The sequence below is a fragment of the Oncorhynchus keta genome, chromosome 28 (genome assembly GCF_023373465.1).
Source record: "Oncorhynchus keta strain PuntledgeMale-10-30-2019 chromosome 28, Oket_V2, whole genome shotgun sequence".
Lineage (NCBI taxonomy): Eukaryota > Metazoa > Chordata > Actinopteri > Salmoniformes > Salmonidae > Oncorhynchus > Oncorhynchus keta.
In genome coordinates this window covers 23,549,626-23,569,475 of record NC_068448.1, presented here as the reverse complement: position 1 = coordinate 23,569,475, position 19,850 = coordinate 23,549,626, and the positions used below count along the sequence as shown (strand labels likewise).

Below are 19,850 nucleotides of genomic sequence, written 5' to 3'. Positions count from 1 at the left end.
GTACGCACAACACTCAGACATTTGTGTTACTGTCAAAGATAGAAAGATAACACTCTGACCTGAGTGGGTGGGTGCAGTGTCCAGATGCGCATTTCCAAGGTTGGGAATGGCAGGGCTATGTAACTGAGTTTGATGCTCCATAAGTTTGTGCTATTAGTAAATAAAAATGAGAGACTGGGTTGCTTAGGTAAGGCTGAGGAGCCAAATTAACGAGACTTAGGGGAAATTGAAGGGAGTGTGAGAGGAAGTTAGGTAGGGGAAGTTAGGTAGAGGAGAGGAGCAGGACGGCCTCTTTTTACAATTCGTTTAAAATGGCCCTTGGCATGGTTTGTGAAATTATCTAAAATGCGCACAAATTCCATTAGGATAAAAAAAAGGTATCTCTGGTAATACGGGTCATATTTTTTTCAAACAATTTAGGCTAGACACAAGCTGCTATCTTTGCTGTGAAGCTGCTCCATTTCTCTGCTCTGGCACTCTGAGGCTGCGTGACAGCAAACTTGCAAAGTCTACTCAAGCTGGCCTGTGCTCTTGGTTATAACAGGTGATCAAATTATACAATGTATCAACTTTGCTCGTTCGGTGCACTGTTCCAATGTAACACATTTACTAATCTAACAGAATCCATATCAGGGTCTGCACCCAGCTCGTCATTACAGCTAAATTATATATTTTTAAACTGATGGAGGAATAAATGCTGTTGTGGAAAATTACATAATTAGTCATGCTATCCTGTGTTTTACTGCTTAAAGAATAATCTCTCATTATTCTAGTGTTTTTCTAACTTGATACAAACTTGTCTTTGATAGCCTATCTTAGGCTGATAGCCTATCTTAAATCTGCACAGACAACTAAGTGCCTTTTACACACACCATCTGCTGAATGCCACGTACACAAAAAGTATTTATTTTTCTATAAAAGCAGAGACCCGACTATGCTTGTTAAGTTTTTGAAGGGTTAAAGTTGATTTTGGGGATCTTCTAAAGACCCCCACCATTGATTATGTTATTAATTTGCTTACGTGCCATTGTACTTATGCTCACTGTATAGCTGAATATTGAGACCTCTGTCTGTGTCTAGCTCTCTGCCAAAACCCGCAGCCCCGCGTCTGTGAGAAAAGGGACTGTGGGTGATATTGAGACGGCGTCTGTTTTTCTCTGAAAAAAGGTCAGATTTGCATACCACTGAGACAGGTTCTCAGAAACCTTGTGTTAAGAATAGGTTTTGACATAGATCACACATAAGGTGTGATCTCGGGTATATAAGATCCTGTCTTTTGTTCGGGGCATAACTCAGAAGAGACATCAGTTGAATGTCTGATGTTTGACTTCTGTCTAAAGCTGAATTTTGATAAAAATTGTTATGATTTATAAGTGCACATTTTGAGTATTCCTTATTTGTTAAGTAAATAACAGAGCCCAGAAAAGTGGAACCAACACTTTCAACTCTGAACCATTCTTGGTGATGATTGATTGCTTCATATTTGCAAATCTTATAAAAGTGTTGTTTCCTTTGATTATAATTTCTACGGCAATGCACAGGAAATGGGACGGAGAGAAGCAGGTGAGTGAGGGCAGGTAGGGGATGCGGCTGGCTGAATACAGTTGAAAATGAAGTGGATATTATTGGACTGGCGCATACAAGAGACTAGCGGCTGTTGCTTAAATTTGAATTTATTAACAAAACAGACTTTATAAACATTTATAACCAGAGCCAGCAGGTTCTTTAGATTGGTAGGGCTGAAAAAATAGGTAGTATCATATGAAACGGTACTACGGTATTCTAAAACGTTGGTATCATAAGTATCATGAGTAACGGTTTCCATGCAAAAAAAGGAGAACACAAAAACAAGCCGTCTTTCAGTTATTATATATATAGTTTTAAACCAGGCCATTTTCAAGTAACCTAATTTTCCACTTTCACTCAGAAAACCATTGGCCACAAGGTACCTTCTGTCAATTGGTCAAATAATCCAGAATTGGACTTGTGTTGATTTTGTGAGTGTCTTCTGCCCAGGAGGAGAAGGCACTACGCCTTACGGTCCTCAGGAGGAGAACTGTATCCGGCTTTGCTCTCCAAAGCAGAGCGCCGCTGAAGGGAGTGATAATTGGGGCGTATTCAATCCGCTGATTCTGTTGCAAAATGTTTCTTAAATGAAGGAAACAGAACAAAACAGGGGTGGTCTCAAAGACTAGATGTAACATGGTAAACGTAAATCCGGGACACTCAAATGAGAATGATATGTTACATATTTGGTATGATTACATGAGATATGTTACCAGTTGCAATATACCTTAAGTAACCTATTCAACGAAATGGATGATGGACAACCACAAAATAACATTGTAACGGCTCTCTTCTATCTCCTCCTCTGACGAAGAGGTAGAACAAGGATCGGACCAAAATGCAGCGTGATGATGATTCGTGATATATTTTAATAAAGAAAAAACTATACATGCAGAAACTACAAAAGTAATGAAATTAAATAATGAAAACCGAAACAGCCCTATCTGGTGCAAACACAAAGACAGGAACAATCACCCACGAAACACTCACAGAATATGGCTGCCTAAATATGGTTCCCAATCAGAGACAACGATAATCACCTGACTCTGATTGAGAACCGCCTCAGGCAGCCATAGACTACGTAGACACCCCACAAAACCCCTAAGACAAAAACACACCACAATAACCCATGTCACACCCTGGCCTGATCAAATAAAGAAAGAAAACACAAAATACTAAGACCAAGGCGTGACAAACATATACAGTACCAAAGGAAATATAACAATTTATGTACAGAACAATACATAATGCTCTCGTTGACCCACTGGCCCACTACCAAAACATTTTGCATCATTGAAGCTCCCCAAGAACACAGTGGCTTCCATCATTCTTAAATGGAAGAAGTTTGGAATCACCAAGACTCTTCCAAGAGCTAGCCGCAAGGCAAAACTGAGCAATTGGGGAAGAAGGGCCTTGGTCAGGGAGGTGACCAAGAACCCGATGGTAACCCTGACAGAATTCCAGAGTTCCTCTGTGGAGATGGGAGAACCATCCAAAAGGACAACCATCTCTGCAGCACTCCACCAATCAGGCATTTATGGTAGAATGGCCAGACGGAAGCCACTCCTTAGTAAAAGGCACATGACAGCCTGCTTGGAGTTTGCCAAAATGTACCTAAAGACTCAGACCATGAGAAACAAGATTCTCTGGTCTGATGAAACCAAGATTGAACTCTTTGGCCTGAATGCCAAGCATCACGTCTGGAGGAAACCTGTCACCATCCCTACTGTGAAGCGTGATGGTGGCAGCATCATGCTGTGGGGTCGTTTTTCAGCGGCATGGACAGAGACTAGTCAGGATCGAGGTAAAGAAAAATGAGACCAGAAAAATGAGACATTGTTCTAAACTCTTCAAGGTTCTCTCTCTCGGGTAACACACCACATCTTGTCTATGGAATGCCAGCTTTTAGGTTGTTACTAAGTCGTTGTCAGCTCAAACTATCTCTAGCAGACTAACTGCAGGAAGCTGGAGTGGAAACCATCTCTTTACAGAAACAGAATTAAACAGAACAGAAATGTCCTATTTGTTTAATATTAATAGTTAGCAATCAATACTTAAATTAGGTACATGTTTAAACAAAAAATGAGTAAAAATTAGTTTAACAAGTCATAATCTTACATGGACTCACTGTGTGCAAGGGTTTAACATGATTTTGGATGACCTCATCTCTGTACCGCACACATACAGGTAATTGTAAGGTCCCTCAGTTGAGTAGTGAATTTCAAAACACAGACTTAACCACAGACCAGGGAGGTTTTCCAATGCATTGCAAAGAAGGGCACCTATTAGTAGATTGACATTGAATATCCCTTTGAGCATGAAGTTATTAATTACACTTGTGTATCAATACACCCAGTCACTACAAAAAAAGATACAGGCGTCCTTCCTAACTCAGTTGCCAGAGAGAAAGGAAACCTATCAGGTATTTTACCATGAGGTCAATGGTGATTTTAAAACAGTTACAGTTTAATGGATGTGATAGGAGAAAACTGAGGTTGGATCAACAACACTAGTTATTCCACAATACTAACCTAAATAAGTGTGAAAAGGAAACCAGCACAGAATAAAAATATTTAAAAACTTGCATCCTTTTCGCAGTAAGGCACCAAACTAAAACTGAAAAAAAGAAGAACAAAAAAACTGGGAAAATAAATGTATGTCCCGAATACAAAGCGTTATGTTTGGGGCAAATCCAACAACACATCACGGAGTACCACTCTTCTAATTTTCAAGCATGATGGTGGCAGCAGCATGCTATGGGTATGCTGGTCATCAGCAAAGACAAAGTTTTAATTTTTTATTTAAAGAAACAGAAGAGATCTAAACACAGGCAAAATCCTAAAGGAAAACTTGGTTCAGTCTACTTTGCAACAGACACTGGGAGACAAATTCACCTTTCCAACAGGACAATAACCTAAAACAAGGCCAACTATACACTGGACTTGCTTACCAAGACGTCATTGAACGTTCCTGAGTGGCCTAGTTACAGTTGACTTAAATCCTTTTGAAAATCTAATCTATGGCAAGACTTGAAAATGGCTGTTTAGCAATGATCAACAACCAACTTGACTGAGCTTGAATTTTAAAAAGAATGTGCAAATATTATACACCATGTGTGCAAAGCTCTTAAGAGTTACCCAGAAAGACTGCTGTAATCTCTGCCAAAGATTATTCTAACATTTATTGCCTCAGGGCTGTGAACACTTATGTAAATGAGATAGCTGTATTTAATTTACAATAAATGAGAAACAATTATTGGGTATTGTGTGTACATGTTTTAGAAAAATTGATTTAATACATTTTGAATTCAGGCTGTAACAAGACAATGTGGAGTAAGTCAAGGGGTATTAATACTTTGAAGGCACTGTAAGTGACAACAATTACATTATAGATGTTAAGATATAGGTGAGTACAAGCAAAAGTGTTCAACTACGTTTCTTAAAAGGTGTTTGTCAAAATGGGTCAGACGTTTACGTACCTAATACATTACATTGAAGTTCACACTTTCCTTTGGTCTGTCTTCCTCTGAATTGTACAGAGCAAACAGAAATGCACATTATATGCCTGTAATACATTGAAGTATTCCAGGCATATGTGAATTTTTGCTTTGCTCTGTACAATTCAGAGATGGACACAAATGATAAAGGTAACTGAGAAAATAAAGAAAACATATTGTCTTAATAGGGCGCTGGCCACCACTAGCTAGAACAGCTTCAATGTGCCTGAGCACATTCTGTGTGATGAACTCCATTGGAGGGAGGCGACACCATTCTTCAATGAGATATTCCATAACTTGGTGATTTATTGATGGTGGTAGAAAACGCTGTCTCAGGCACCGCTCCAGAATCTCCCATTAGTGTTCAATTGGGTTGAGATCTGGTGACTGACACAGGCAGACCTCTATGCTGCTTTGAGACCCCTCTTTCAAAGTCACTGAGATCTCCTCTAGCCATAGTAACCAAAATAATGGTCAGCTGGGAATTTTTATACATGACCCAAAGTACAATGGGATGTTAATTGCTTAATTAACTCAGGAACAACACCTGTGTGGAAGTACCTGTTTTCAATATACTTTGTATCCCTCATTTACTCAAACCTTTCCATTATTTTGGCAGTTACCTGTATTGTACAGCCAGAATCATTTATATCCACAGAGAAACATCAGTGTGCCTATTGCCTAAGGCTGAAAATACAGAATGATGTATATCCACAGAGAAACATCAGTGTGCCTATTGCCTAAGGCTGAAAATACAGAATGATGTATATCCACAGAGAAACATCAGTGTGCCTATTGCCTAAGGCTGAAAATACAGAATGATGTATATCCACAGAGAAACATCAGTGTGTCTATTGCCCAAGGCTGAAAAGACAGAATGATGTATATCCACAAAGAAACATCAGTGTGCCTATTGCCTAAGGCTGAAAATACAGAATGATGTATATCCACAGAGAAACATCAGTGTGCCTATTGCCTAAGGCTGAAAAGACAGAATGATGTTCACTACACTAAGAGAGGTTTCAAAGCGTGCAGGTCAGCAAAAAACATTCAAATGTAACCTCTTAGGAGAGTAAATGTGAACACCGAAATCTATCTGTCCACCGATGGGCAGATCTCGATGCTACTGTTGGTGACCCGAATTCCATACCAGCCGGCCCAAAACTGAGTGTCATTTCCTCCATGAATGAATCGGATGTAACGCACACCTGGTCCATAATTCTTGAACACATGAGTCATCTGAAACATTGAAAAGGTCATATGTTCAATTGTAATTCGTATGCTTTGTTTAATTGGGAAATATGTTGTATAATAATAAATTATATATACACATATATAAATATATATGTATACATACACATACATACATACATATAAATATATATACACACACAGTTTGGACACCTACTCATTCCAGGTTTTTTCTACATTGTAGAATAGTAACGACATCAAACTATGAAATAACACATATGGCATCATATAGTAACCAAAAGTATTAACAAATCAAAATATATTTAGTGAGATTATTCAAAGTAGCTACCCGTTGCACACTCTTGGCATTCTCTCAACAAGCTTCATGAGGTAGTCACCTGGAATGCATTTCAATTAACAGGTGTGCCTTGTTAAAAGTTCATTTGTGGAATTGATTTCCTTAATGCGTTTGAGCCAATCAGTTGTGTTGTGACAAGGTAGGGTTGGTATACAGAAGATAACCCTAATTGGTTAAAGATCAAGTCCAGGGGGATTGGTGGGACGCCATGTGCGACTGACGTGTTTTCCGTTTGCTCCCGTGGTATTCTTAAAGTTTGTGAATTTTGCAGCAGAACCGTATTTATTTTCAAATATTAATTTGGTGATCCCTTTCCGTAAAAAACAAGATTACTTTGTACTTTGCTTCCTAATGTCAGCATGTCGACGAAACATAAGGCCAAAAGCATGACTTTGAGAAAACCCGGCCTACAAGACCCACTCTCATCACCGCCCTCTCCTGAGTCTGAGGACCCGGGGACTCACACTTTACCCGGGGGTGCGGCTTGGCGGCGCTGAAATGAACATTCGAGGCCATCAAACTACTACGCTCTGAAATAGTTGAAATGAAAACAGAGGTGGTTGCTACGATTGAGGCCCGAATACAGGAGGTTTCTGATACTTTAAAAGCAGATTTAACCATCCTGCGGAACGGGACTATGCCAGCAATCACATCACTCAAAACAACAACGGCGTCGCACACTACAACGATTGCAGGACTGGAGACCTCCGCTACTAATGTCTCCGACTTAACTACATCCCTGGAGGCTGAAGTGAAACGCCTAGCTGCAGATTTGAAAAAGGTGAAGGAGAGCTGTGTGAGTTTAGAGGGATTCTCTCGCCGCAATAATCTGAGACTTGTATCGGTCCCAGAGTCAGCGGAAATGCATCGCGCCACGGATTTTGTTTCAGGGCTGCTGAAGGATGTTCTTACCTTAGATGAAAAGCCCCTGATTGATCATGCCCACCGGTCGCTGTGCCCAAAGCCCCAGGAGAGGCCCCGTGACATAATGCTTCGAGTGCACTTTTTTCATGAGAAGATGGAGATTCTCCGACGAGCCTGCAATACCACTGAGCTTTCAAGGACAGAGCTTCTACATCTACCAAGACTACTCCCCTACTGTTTCCAGGCAGCGCGCAGCCCACTAGGCTACCCTGCCGCCCCGGGTCCGGACGGTTTTCCAACTGAATTTTACAGGACGTTTTCTAGTCTGCTTTGCCCATTCTTGTCTCGACTATTTGCAGAGTGCCTTAATACCTCAAAGCTACCACCTAGTCTTTATCAGGCTTGAATTTCATTACTATTAAAGAAAAACAAAGACCCCTGGAATGTGGATCCTATCGCCCAATCTCGCTTTTAAACTGTGATTACAAAATCCTAGCCATGCTTTTAGCCATCCGCATGAAAGACTCGCTGCACCAAGTAATACACTCTGACCAGACTGGCTTTGTGAGAAATAGGCATTTATTTTTCAATATTAGGCACCTTATGAATATACTGTACTCCCCAGCGTCGGGGGGACCCGGAGGTGGTGGTCTCACATGATGCGGAAAAAGCGTTTGACCGCGTTGAGTGGGATTACGTAACAGCTGCCCTTTATAGATTTGGCCCCAAATTTATTGCGTGGATATAGATCCTTTATTTTTCCCCCATGGCTTCGGTACGGACTAATAACTTGTCCTCTGACTATTTTCCCTTGCACCGCGGATCTAGACAGGGTTGCCCACTCTCCCCCTTGTTGTTTGCTTTGGCAATCGAGCCACTCGCCATTGCACTAAGCTCTAATGATGCCATTCAAGGTATAATCAGGATGGGCTTAGAGCAGAATTTCTTGCTATATGCTGACGACCTACTTTTGGTTTATCTCCAACCCTGATACCTCATTGCCACGTGCCCTATCTGTTCATAAAAAGTTTGGATCAATCTCAGGGTACAAGCTGAATCTAGGCAAGAGTGAGCTTTTTCCGGTAAACAAGGCTGCTTTAAAGTGCTCGTTTACAAGTTCTCAGTTTATGATTGCCTGGGATCAATTCACCTACTTGAGAGTTAAAGTGACAAGGAAACATTCAAATTTGTTTCAGGAAAACGTTGTTGCTCTAGCAGACAGTTTGAAACAATCTTTTACTTTTTGGAACTCGCTACCCCTTTCTCTTATCGGAAGGATTAATGTCATTAAAATGTTGCCCAAATTTTTATATTTATCTCAATGTTTACCCATTTCTATTCCAAAATCTTTTTTTATTTCACTGGATCAAACATTCATGCATTTTATTTGGGATGGCAAGGTACCACGGATAGGTAGAAAACATTTACAGAAGCCTAGGTCATTGGGGGGTTTAGCTTTACCAAATTTTCAGACATACTACTGGGCTGCAAATTTCAGAGCCCTTCTGTACTGGCTGCAGACTGATCCTACTGGCCCTAGACCACTCTGGGTCCAGATGGAGTCTGAATCGTGTAAACCTGCAGCACTTTCCTCTGTGTTGTGCTCATCTCTCCCAGTGTCCCGAGGCAAAAGGTGTGTCAACCCAATTGTAAAGCAGTCTCTTAAAATTTGGAATCAGTTCCGTTTAGCCTCCGAGGCTTTTCTCTATCAGGCCCAATCAATCAGAACATTTTATTTCCTTTGAGTGATGGGGCATTTGGCACTCACAAGGCCTCTCCTCCCTAGCACAATTATTCTTTGATGATACATTTGCCTCTTTCTCAGCTGCAGGAAAAGTTCAATCTCCCCCAATCCCATTATCTCCAGACTAGAAACTTTGTCAGAGCTAACCCACCTGGATTTCCCCATAGGCCTGCGAATACAGCTATAGAGAGCATCTTGGAGCTGAACAAGCTTCCTAGGGGCGCAATTTCAGATGTATATGCAATCGTTCATGACTTACAGAACCCTTCTTTGGTGCCTTTAAAGACTCGATGGGAAAAGGATTTGGGGGAGGAACTTGGTGAAGACACCTGGGAATCTGTGCTGCACAGGGTGCACTCGTCCTCTTTTAGCACTAGACACAGCCTCATTCAATTCAAGGTGGTTCACCGTATCCACTGGTCGGGGGCCAAACTTGGAAGAATATTCTCTGATTTTGATCCTACCTGTGTCAGATGTAAACTGGAACCAGCCACACTGTTGCATATGTTTTGGGGCTTTCATAAACTGTCAGGTTTCTGGGAATTAATATTTAAATGTTTCTCTGGTATATATGACACTGTTATAGATCAGTCTCCGAATTACAGCCCTTTTTGGAGTACTGCCCATAGGTACCCCCTATCAAGAATCCAGTCAGACACTGTTGCTTATACAGCTCTTTTAGCTCGACGGCTAATACTACAGAACTGGAAGATGGCAGCTCCCCCATCTTATAAATATTGGGTGAGAGATGTGTTGTGCTCTCTGAAACTAGAAAAAAATGCAATTAAATTCACAAAGGAACCCCAATCTGTTTAATGAGGCTTGGGCTCCATTCCGGTCTCACTTTAAACAGTCCATCTTCTGATGTCATTCCTATTAAAACTAAAATAAGTCTGTATTTGACCCCCCTGTGACTTAAGGGTTGGAGGAGCTTTCCTCTGTGTTTTTGCTGGGGGGGCATCAAGGTTCATGTGCTTATTGATTGTGACCTGCGGATGCCTCCAAATTTGATATTTTTGGTTCCAACCGCCTCGTCTTTGAGACGCAGAGTAGGTGAAAGGATGATCGCCACATGTGTAGTCCTCACCGTGAAGCATGGAGGAGGAAGTGTGATGGTGCTTTGCTAGTGACACTCAGTGATTTATTTAGAATTCATGGCACACTGAACCAGCATGGCTACCACAGCAATCTACAGTGATTGCCATCCCATCTGGTTTGCGCTTAGTGGGACTATCATTTGTTTTTCAAAAGGACAATGACCACAACGCACCTCCAGGCTGTGTAAGGGCTGTTTGACCAAGGAGAGTGATGCATCAGATGATCTGGCCTCCACAAATCACCTTACCTCAACCCAAATGAGATGGTTTGGAATGAGTTGGACCGCAGAGTGAAGGAAAAGCAGCCAACAAGTGCTCAGCATATGTGGGAACTACTTCAAGACTGTTGGAAAAGCATTCCAGGTGAAGCTGGTTGTGAGAATGCCAAGAGTGTACAGAGCTGTCATCAAGGCAAAGGGTGGCTACTTTGAAAAATCTTAAACATATTGATTTGTTTAAAACCTCTTCAACCTATGGGGGCGCTATGTCATTATTGGATAAAAAAACGTGCCCGTTTTAAGCGCAATATTTTGTCACGAAAAGATGCTCGACTATGCATATAATTGCCAACTTTGGAAAGAAAACACTCTGACGTTTTCAAAACTGCAAAGATATTATCTGTGAGTGCCCCAGAACTGATCTTACAGGCGAAACCAGGATGAAACTTCAAACAGGAAATGAGCAGGATTTTTGACGCTCTGTTTTACTATCGTCTCCTTATATGGCTGTGAATATGCTGTGAACGAGCTTATGCGCTCTGCCGTTCGTCCAAGATGTCTGCAGCATTGTGACGTATTTGTAGGCATATCATTGGAAGATTGGCCATAAGAGACTACATTTGCCAGGGGGCCGTCCGGTGTCCTTTGTCTAAATTGTTGCGTAATTCCCAGTGGCAATCATTTTACCATGCGATACAGAAGGAGACGCATACTTCCAGGAACGATACATCATTGAAGAGATATGTGAAAAACACCTTGAGGATTGGTTCTAAACAACGTTTGCCATGTTTCAGTCGATATTATGGAGTTAATTTGGAAAAAAGTTTGGCGTTTGGATAACTGAATTTTCGGGTTTTTTTGGTAGCCAAACGTGACGCACCAAACAGACCGATTTCTCCTGCACAAAAGATCTTTCAGGAAAAACTGAACATTTGCTATCTAACTGAGAGTCTCCTCATTGAAAACATCCGAAGTTCTTCAAAGGTAAATTATTTATTGAATGTTTTTGCTGGTTTTTGTGAAAATGTTGCCTGCTAATGCTAACGCTAAATGCTAATGCTAAATGCTAAATGCTAGTTTGCTATGGTAGAGAAGCATATTTTTGAAAATCTGAGATGACAGTGTTGTTAACAAAAGGCTAAGCATGAGAGCTAGCATATTGATTTCATTTCATTTGCGATTTTCATGAATAGTTAACGTTGCGTTATGGTAATGGAATTGAGGCTGTAGTCATGATACCGGACCTGGGTTTGCTCGACGCAAGAAGTTAACACTTTTTCTGTTTACCACATTATTCCATGTGCCAGTTCATAGTTTTAATGTCTTCACCTTATCATGAAGTTGCCCTCTTTGGGTACAGCGAGCACTATTTCCCCCTCCCTCTGCACTATTACCCCCCTCCGCACCAGCCCTTTTCTAAGCACCATCCCCCTACCTCTGTCTCCCACACCCAGGGCTGCTGTGGCCAGAGATATCGTAAATTCCTAGAGAAGATCCTGCCTCATGGCCAGACAGTATAGAAAGAGAGTGAGTTTCATAGAGAGAACAAAGGAATTTCTTCCACCTCAGAACTGGAGAACGGAACGACATTTATGTTCTGGAGAAGGTATAAAAGATCGGTGAAGAATCCAGCTACAAACTGGTTCGTTTGGTATAATTTTGTGAAACTCATGGGAGACAATACGGCCACATTGCCATAACGCTGTTTATACAATAGCCTCAGTTATGAGGCTTACATCTAATTGTTGTATAAGATGAATGAGTGATACTGTTTGTGAAATTGTGTAATGTGGTTTTGGACTTTTCATGACGTTTCATGAAGAAAACTCCAATTCCCTAAAAAGTTTCACTAAGTCATTGGGACGCCCCCAGGGGTACAGACAGGACCTGGCAACATGAGACAGCCTTTTTCTATGTCCAGAATAAAACCCCCACCTGGGTTTTCTATCACCAGACCGAGCTTACCTCAATTATGAGCGGGCTAATGTTGAGACGAGACCAGTACCTCTATCATAGAAGGAAATAAGGTTTAAGTAGATTGCTGTATCTTTTAACCATCCCACGTGGTTAAACTCTTAGACTATCGATATAATAAGAACAAGTCTTTGATATTAATTACTAGTCTACAGCTAGGAATTCGGTATCATTGAACGCGAAGACCAACAACCGCCGAAACATCTATTCTATAACATTAATAAATGTCACTCTGAACTATCCATCCTAACCATGACAGAGAGAGAGGGTGGACAAACTCTCCAACAGAAATTAACTTTTCAACAGAGATCACGACGACACACTGAGCGTAAATATATATGTATTGATTGCAATTATTCCTGAATGAGTGAGCGTTCATGTGCAGAGGATTAGCATTTCAATTGTTATAATTATCAACTTTGTAGTGTCTCATCTCAGTTGACCCCCACTCCCCTTTCGTCTAACAAGCCGCCATGCCGGTTTAGCCCACTGGGGCACATTCCTCTGTCATTTCTTTGGAACCATATCTACTTTGTTTGTGTGATGCATTTCTGTGAGTACTTAATTAGTAAATAAATTATTTTAAGACAATTGATGTATGGATGACTCACTGAAGACTGGGTTCGTGCAGATAACCAACAATTTACGATGTTTGGAATGAGACTAAAGCGAGGTAAATAATAAGTCATTAATCAGAAGACTAAGTGATCAGATATTAAAATATCTGAAAGTTATATTAGGAAAATTATAATTTTGTAATCTGAATATTTTCCTTGGTGCCCCGACTTCCTAGTTAATTACAGTTACGTGATTAAGTAGTTTAATCACATAATAATAATAATAATAAATAATAAAGTTTAATCTTCAGTTTAATGATGCCAAAGACATGAAAACTATTATTCTACAATGTAGAAAATAGTAAAAGAAAAACCTTGTCCAACAAAAAGTGTGTATGCATGTGCATATATACACATACACACTAAGATAATTCTCCATATACATGGGTCTGTAAATAGCTGAGTACAAAATCAATGTGATTTCTCCTTGTCTTGTGCATTAGACATTCTCAGTGATTGCATTGCACTAAATAAATGTGCACACTAAACATTTAAAGTTAAATAGTGTAGATAAAAACAAGGTAAAAAAAAAAGTTGTTGTATGTATGTACAGTATATCACAAAAGTGAGTACACCCCTCACATTTTTGTAAATATTTGAGTATATATTTTCATGTGACAACACTGAAGAAATTACACTTTTCTACAATGTAAAGTAGTGAGTGTACAGCTTGTATAAGTGTAAATTTGCTCACAGCCATTAATGTCTAAACCGCTGGCCACAAAAGTGAGTACACCCCTAAGTGAAAATGTCCAAATTGGGCCCAATTAGCCATTTTCCCTCCCCGGTGTCATGTGACTTGTTAGTGTTACAAGGTCTCAGGTGTGAATGGGGAGCAGGTGTGTTAAATTTGGTGTCATCGCTCTCACACTCCCTCATACTGACTGGTCACTGGAAGTTCAACATGGCACCACATGGAAAATAACCTTGAGGATCTGAAAAAAAAAAGAATTGTTGCTCTACATAAAGATGGCCTGGGCTATTCGAAGATTGCTAAGACCCTAAAACTGAGCTGCAGCACAGTGGCCAAGACCATACAGCGGTTTAACTGGACAGGTTCCACTCAGAACAGGCCTCGCCATGGTCGACCAAAGAATTTGGGTGAACGTGCTTAGCGTCATATCCAGAGGTTGTCTTTTGGAAATAGACGTATGAGTGCTGCCAGCATTGCTGCAGAGGTTGAAGGGGTGGGGGGGGGTCAGCCTGTTAGTGCTCAGACCATACGCCGTACACTGCATCAAATTGGTCTGCATGGCTGTCGTCCCAGAAGAAGATGATGCACAAGAAAGCCCGCAAACAGTTTGCTGAAGACAAGCAGACTAAGGACATGGATTACTGGAACCATGTCCTGTGGTCTGATGAGACCAAGATAAACTTATTTGGTTCAGATGGTGTCAAGCGTGTGTGGCGGCAACCAGGTGAGGAGTACAAAGACAAGTACGTCTTGCCTACAGTCAAGCATGGTGGTGGGAGTGTCATGGTCTGGGGCTGCATGAGTGCTGCCGGCATTGGGGAGCTGCAGTTCATTGAGGGAACCATGAGTGCCAACATGTACTGTGACATACTGAAGCAGAGCATGATCCCCCTCCCTTCGGAAACTGGGCCGCAGGGCAATATTCCAACATGATAACGACCCCAAACACACCTCCCAAGACGACCACTGCCTTGCTAAAGAAGCTGAGGGTAAAGGTGATGGACTGGCCAAGCATGTCTCCAGACCTAAATCCTATTGAGCATCTGTGGGGCATCCTCAAACGGAAGGTGGAGGAGTGCAAGGTCTAACATCCACCAGCTCCATGAGGTCGTCATGGAGGAGTGGAAGAGGACTCCAGTGGCAACCTGTGAAGCTCTGGTGAACTCCATGCCCAAGTGGGTTAAGGCAGTGCTGGAAAATGATGGTGGCCACACAAAATATTGACACTTTGGACCCAATTTGGACATTTTCACTTTGGGGTGTACTCACTTTTGTTGCCAACGGTTTAGACATTAATGGCTGTGTTTTGAGTTATTTTGAGGGGACAGCAAACTTACACTGTTATACAAGCTGTACACTCACTACTTTACATTGTAGCAAAGTGTCATTTCTTCAGTGTTGTCACAAGAAGATATACTCAAACATTTACAATGTGAGGGGTGTACTCACTTGTGTGATACACACAACTTTATTTAGCCTATTTTTTATCTGCACTATTTAACTTTCAAATGTTTAGTGTGCATTTTTTTAGTGCAATGCAATCACTGAAAATGTCCAATGCACAAGACAAGGAGAAATCACATTGTTGATTGTGTACTGAGCTATTTACAGACCCATGTATATGGAGAATTATCTTAGTCTGAAGGTTTTACCTGATTCCATTTCTGATCATTCCACTGTTGAAAGACAACAGTATCTGGACTAAACTTCTTAATTGGCTTCTTCTTACGATTTAGCAACTCAACACAGATCTCATATTCAGAGCCACAGTCCCAGCGTGGAGCATACCTGATATGACACACAAATGTACAAGTTGTACAGAACTATTCCTCTGACAAGTATAGAGTAGCAGACACTGAATGACAAAATTCTAATATTCCTCTCACCAGTCAGATATAATGATGTCGGGTTGAAAGTCATCCATGAAAGAAGGCCTGTAACCCTCTTTCTCCAAGTCAATCAGCTGAGACTTCCTGCAGGTCCTGAGATGAACCAAAGACAAGACGACACACACAGACAACACATTTACCAAGGTTGATAGTAAGCAGCCTGAAAGCCATTTCAATTCAATGCATCATATCTAGGAGGCCATTTTTATTCTTATTTTTTTAATTTCACCAGGTAGGCCAGTTGAGAACAAGTTCTCATTTACAACTGCAACCTGGCCAAGATAAAGCAAAGCAGTGTGACAGTTACATGGGATAAACAAATGTACAGTCAATAACACAATAGAAAAATATATGTACAGTTTGTGCAACTATAGTAAGATTAGGGAGTTAAGGAAATAAAAGGCAAAATAATTACAATTTAGCATTAGTGATAGATGTGCAAGTAGAGATACTGGGGTGCAAAATAGCAAAAACACAAATTAATAACAATATGGGAGGAGGTAGTTGGGTGTGCCATTTACAGGTACAGTGATCGGTAAGCTGCTCTGACAGCTGATGCTTAAAGTTAGAGAGGGAGATAAGTCTCCAGCTTCAGTGATTTTTGCAATTCGTTCCAGTCATTGGCAGCAGAGAACTGGAAGTAAAGGCGGCCAAAGCAGGTTTGGATTTTGGGGATGACCAGTGAAATATACCTGCTGGAGCGTGTGCTATGGGTGGGTGTTGCTATGGTGACCAGTGAGCTGAGATAAGGCGGGGCTTTACCTTGGAAAGACTTAGACGACCTGGAGCCAGTGGGTCTATAACAAGTGGCAACGGTGAGAGACTTATTTCTGGAAAGGTGGGTTTTTAGAAGTAGAAGCTTGAATTGTTTGGGCACGGACCTGGATAGTATGACAGAACTCTGTAGGCTCTCTCTGCAGTAGATTGCAACTCCGCCAGTTCTATCATGTTGGAAAATGTTGTAGTTGGGGATGGAAATTTAAGAATTTTGTGGCCTTCCTAAGCCAGGATTCAGACACGGCCAGGACATCAGGGTTGGCGGAGTGTGCTAAAGCAAAGAATAATACAAACTTAGGGAGGAGGCTTCTGATGTTAACATGCATGAAACCAAGGCTTTTACATTACAGAAGTCAACAAATGAGAGCGACTAGGTGACTAGGAATATGTGTGGTGCTGGAGGCTACAGGGCCTGGGTGAACCTCTACATTACCAGAGGAGGAGTAGGATAAGGGTAGTGCTAAAGGCTATAAGAACTGGTCGTCTAGTGCGTTGGGACCAGAGAATAAAATGATTTCTGGGCGTGGTAGAATAGATTCAGGGCATAATGTACAAACAAGGGTATGGCAGGATGTGAGTACAGTGGAGGTACACCTAGGCATTGAGTGACAATGAGCAGTTGTCTCTGGAGGCACCAGTTAAGCTAGGTGAGGTCTCATGTGTGCGGGGATGGACAAAAGACCTAAGGCATGTTGGGTGGGGCTGGGGGCTCTACAGTGAAATAAAACTAGAACTAACCTAAACAGAAGTAGACAAGGCATATTGACATTAGGGAGAGGCATGTGTAGCCAAATGATCATAGGGTCCAATGAGCAGCAATAGGTGAGTCAGGGAGCTGTTCGGTAGCCTCTACTACGCTGGGTGAGCTGGAGACACCGCGATTCAGAAAGCTAGCGGGCCAGGGCTAGCAGATGGTATTTCGAAACGGGAAAGCCTGTTGAAACACCCTCGGACGATTACAACAGCAGACCAGTCATGATGGATTGGCGGGGCTCCTTGTCGGCAATAAAGGGTCCAGGCCAATTGGAAATAGAGGTATTGTAGCCCAAGAATTAGCTGGTAGACCTCTTCAGCTAGCCGGGAGATGGGCCTAGCTCAAGACTAACTGGTGCTTGCTTCGAGACAGAGGCGTTGGCCAGCAGTAGCCACTCAGGTTGCAGCTAGCTAGCTGCAATGATCCGGTGTAATGGTCCAGAGTTTGCGATGATGGGGAGGAACACCCCATGTACATAAGCCGGAAGTTGATAGCCTGAGAAAATACATACTTGATTGTCGCAAAATAGCTGTGAAGTGGGAGCTAGACACTCCTAAGTATTACCTGTTGGGCACCTACTTCACCCTGGCCATAGACCATCCTCCCCTGGTCTGGATGGCCAGGGGAAAGGCCACAAACGATCGAGTCACCAGGTGGTTCTTGCAACTTCAATGCTTCCCTTTTTCTGTTGTGCACTGTCAGGGGAGAAGCATGAGAACGCGGATGCCCTATCGAGAAGGGAGTCTCCCCGGCAGGGCTAAGGGGGCGTACCGCGGACAAGCCACCGAGGGGAGACACTTCAAGGCCTGGTGACAGAGCCTGTATCCCGCAGCGGTGGTTCCCTCTGCTGGACGTGCCAGGTTGACAGGTCCTCCGGCCAGGACTAAATTGGAGCTGATTGTTCAACAGCCGTACAGTGTCCATAATGTTGCCAGGAAGACAGCACACGGGAGGGTTGGAGGTAGTAAGAGGTTACTACCGGATAGACGTAGAACCGAGGGGCTAGGTGTTCTACCCCAGAGGAGACAGCATTCCCTGGATTCCAGAAGGAGGTAACCCAGAAAAGGTCTCCTGGAGGAGACCTGTGTGTATTATTCTTTATTGTTTTAAATCAAACAAAAAAAAACACTTGAAACTGAAGTACCACACTAGTGTCGGGGCCTGATCTGTGTAAACGTCTAGATAAAACCCCCTGGTTTGCCACTATAAGTACCAGTCAAAAGTTTGGACACCTACTCATTCCAAGGTTTTTCTTAATTTTTACTCTTTTCTATGTAAGACATAATAACTATGAAATAACACATATGGAAACACTGGTTAAACATATCTAAATATATTTTATGAGATTCTTCAAAGTAGACACCCTTTGCCAAGTGTGCAAAGCTGTCAAGACATTCTCTCAACCAGATTCATGAGGTAGTCACCTGAAAATGCATTTCATTTCATGCATGTGCCTTCATAAGTTAATTTGTGTGATTTATTTCCTTCTTACTGCGTTTGAGCCAATCAGTTGTGTTGTGACAAGTTGGGGGTGGTATACAGAAGACAGCCCTATTTGGTAAAAGACCAAGTACATATTATGGCAGGCACAGCTCAAATAAGCAAACAGAAACGACAGTCCATCATTACTTTAAGAAATGACTGTCAGTCAATCCGGAAATGTTAAAAAACGTTCAAAGTTTCTTCTAGTGCAGTCGCAAAAAACATCAATCGCTGTGATAAAACCACTCTCATGAGGACCGTCACAAGAAAGGAAGACCCAGAGTTACCTCTGATGCAGAGGAGACTGTGAATCAGAACTTCATGGTCGAATTGCTGCAAAGAAACCACTACAAAAAGAGATTTGCTTGGGCCAAGAAACACGAGCAATGGACATTAGACCAGTGAAAATGTGTCCTTTGGTTTGACTAGCCCAAATTTGAGTCAACTGATGAACTCTGCATGTGTGGTTCCCACCATGAAGCAGGTGTTGTGGTGGTGCTTTTATTGGTGACACTCCCACCTCTTTAAGGAATACCTAGGATAGGATAAGTAATCCTTCTCACCCCCCCCCCCTAAAAGATTTAGATGCACTATTGTAAAGTGGCTGTTCCACTGGATGTCATAAGGTGAATGCACCAATTTGTAAGTCGCTCTGGATAAGAGCGTCTGCTAAATGACTTAAATGTAATGTAAATGTGATTTATTTAGAATTCAAGGCACTCTTAACCAGCATGGCTACCACAGCATTCTGCAGTGATACGCTATCCCATCTGGTTTCGCTTAGTGAGACTATTATTTGTTTTTCAACAGGACAATGTCCAAAAACACACCTCCAGCCTGTGTAAGGACTATTTGACTAAGGAGCGTGATGAGTGCTGCATCAGATGACCTGGACTCCACAATCACCTGACCTCTGGACCGCAGAGTGAAGGAAAAGCAGCCAGCAAGTGCTCAGCATGTGGGAACTCCTTCAAGACGGTTGGAAAAGCATTCCCCATGAAGCTGTTTGAGAGAATGCCAAGCGTGTGCAAAGCTGTCATCAAGGCAAAGGGTGGCTACTTTGAAAGAAACCAAAATATATTTTGATTTGTTTAACACTTTTTTGGTTACTACATTATTCCATGTGTTA

At 41.9% G+C, this 19,850-nt stretch overlaps 1 protein-coding gene across 13 annotated transcripts in view; it reads right to left on the bottom strand.

The window, feature by feature from the left end:
* Positions 1-19,850, bottom strand: part of LOC118360864 (F-box only protein 6-like) — a 62,914-nt gene that overhangs the window by 29,352 nt on the left and 13,712 nt on the right. For 9 of the 13 annotated variants that reach the window (XM_035740353.2, XM_035740359.2, XM_035740349.2 and 6 more), the window contains 3 exons: positions 15,706-15,801; positions 15,472-15,607; positions 4,827-6,301 (listed from right to left, as the gene is read on the bottom strand). The exons of the other annotated variants lie outside the window; for them this stretch is intronic. In XM_035740353.2, coding sequence (XP_035596246.1) covers positions 6,155-6,301; positions 15,472-15,607; positions 15,706-15,801 — 379 coding nt within the window. In that variant the 3' untranslated portion in view covers positions 4,827-6,154. Of the gene's footprint in view, positions 1-4,826; positions 6,302-15,471; positions 15,608-15,705; positions 15,802-19,850 lie in introns of those variants that run through there. 13 annotated transcript variants of the gene reach the window in all.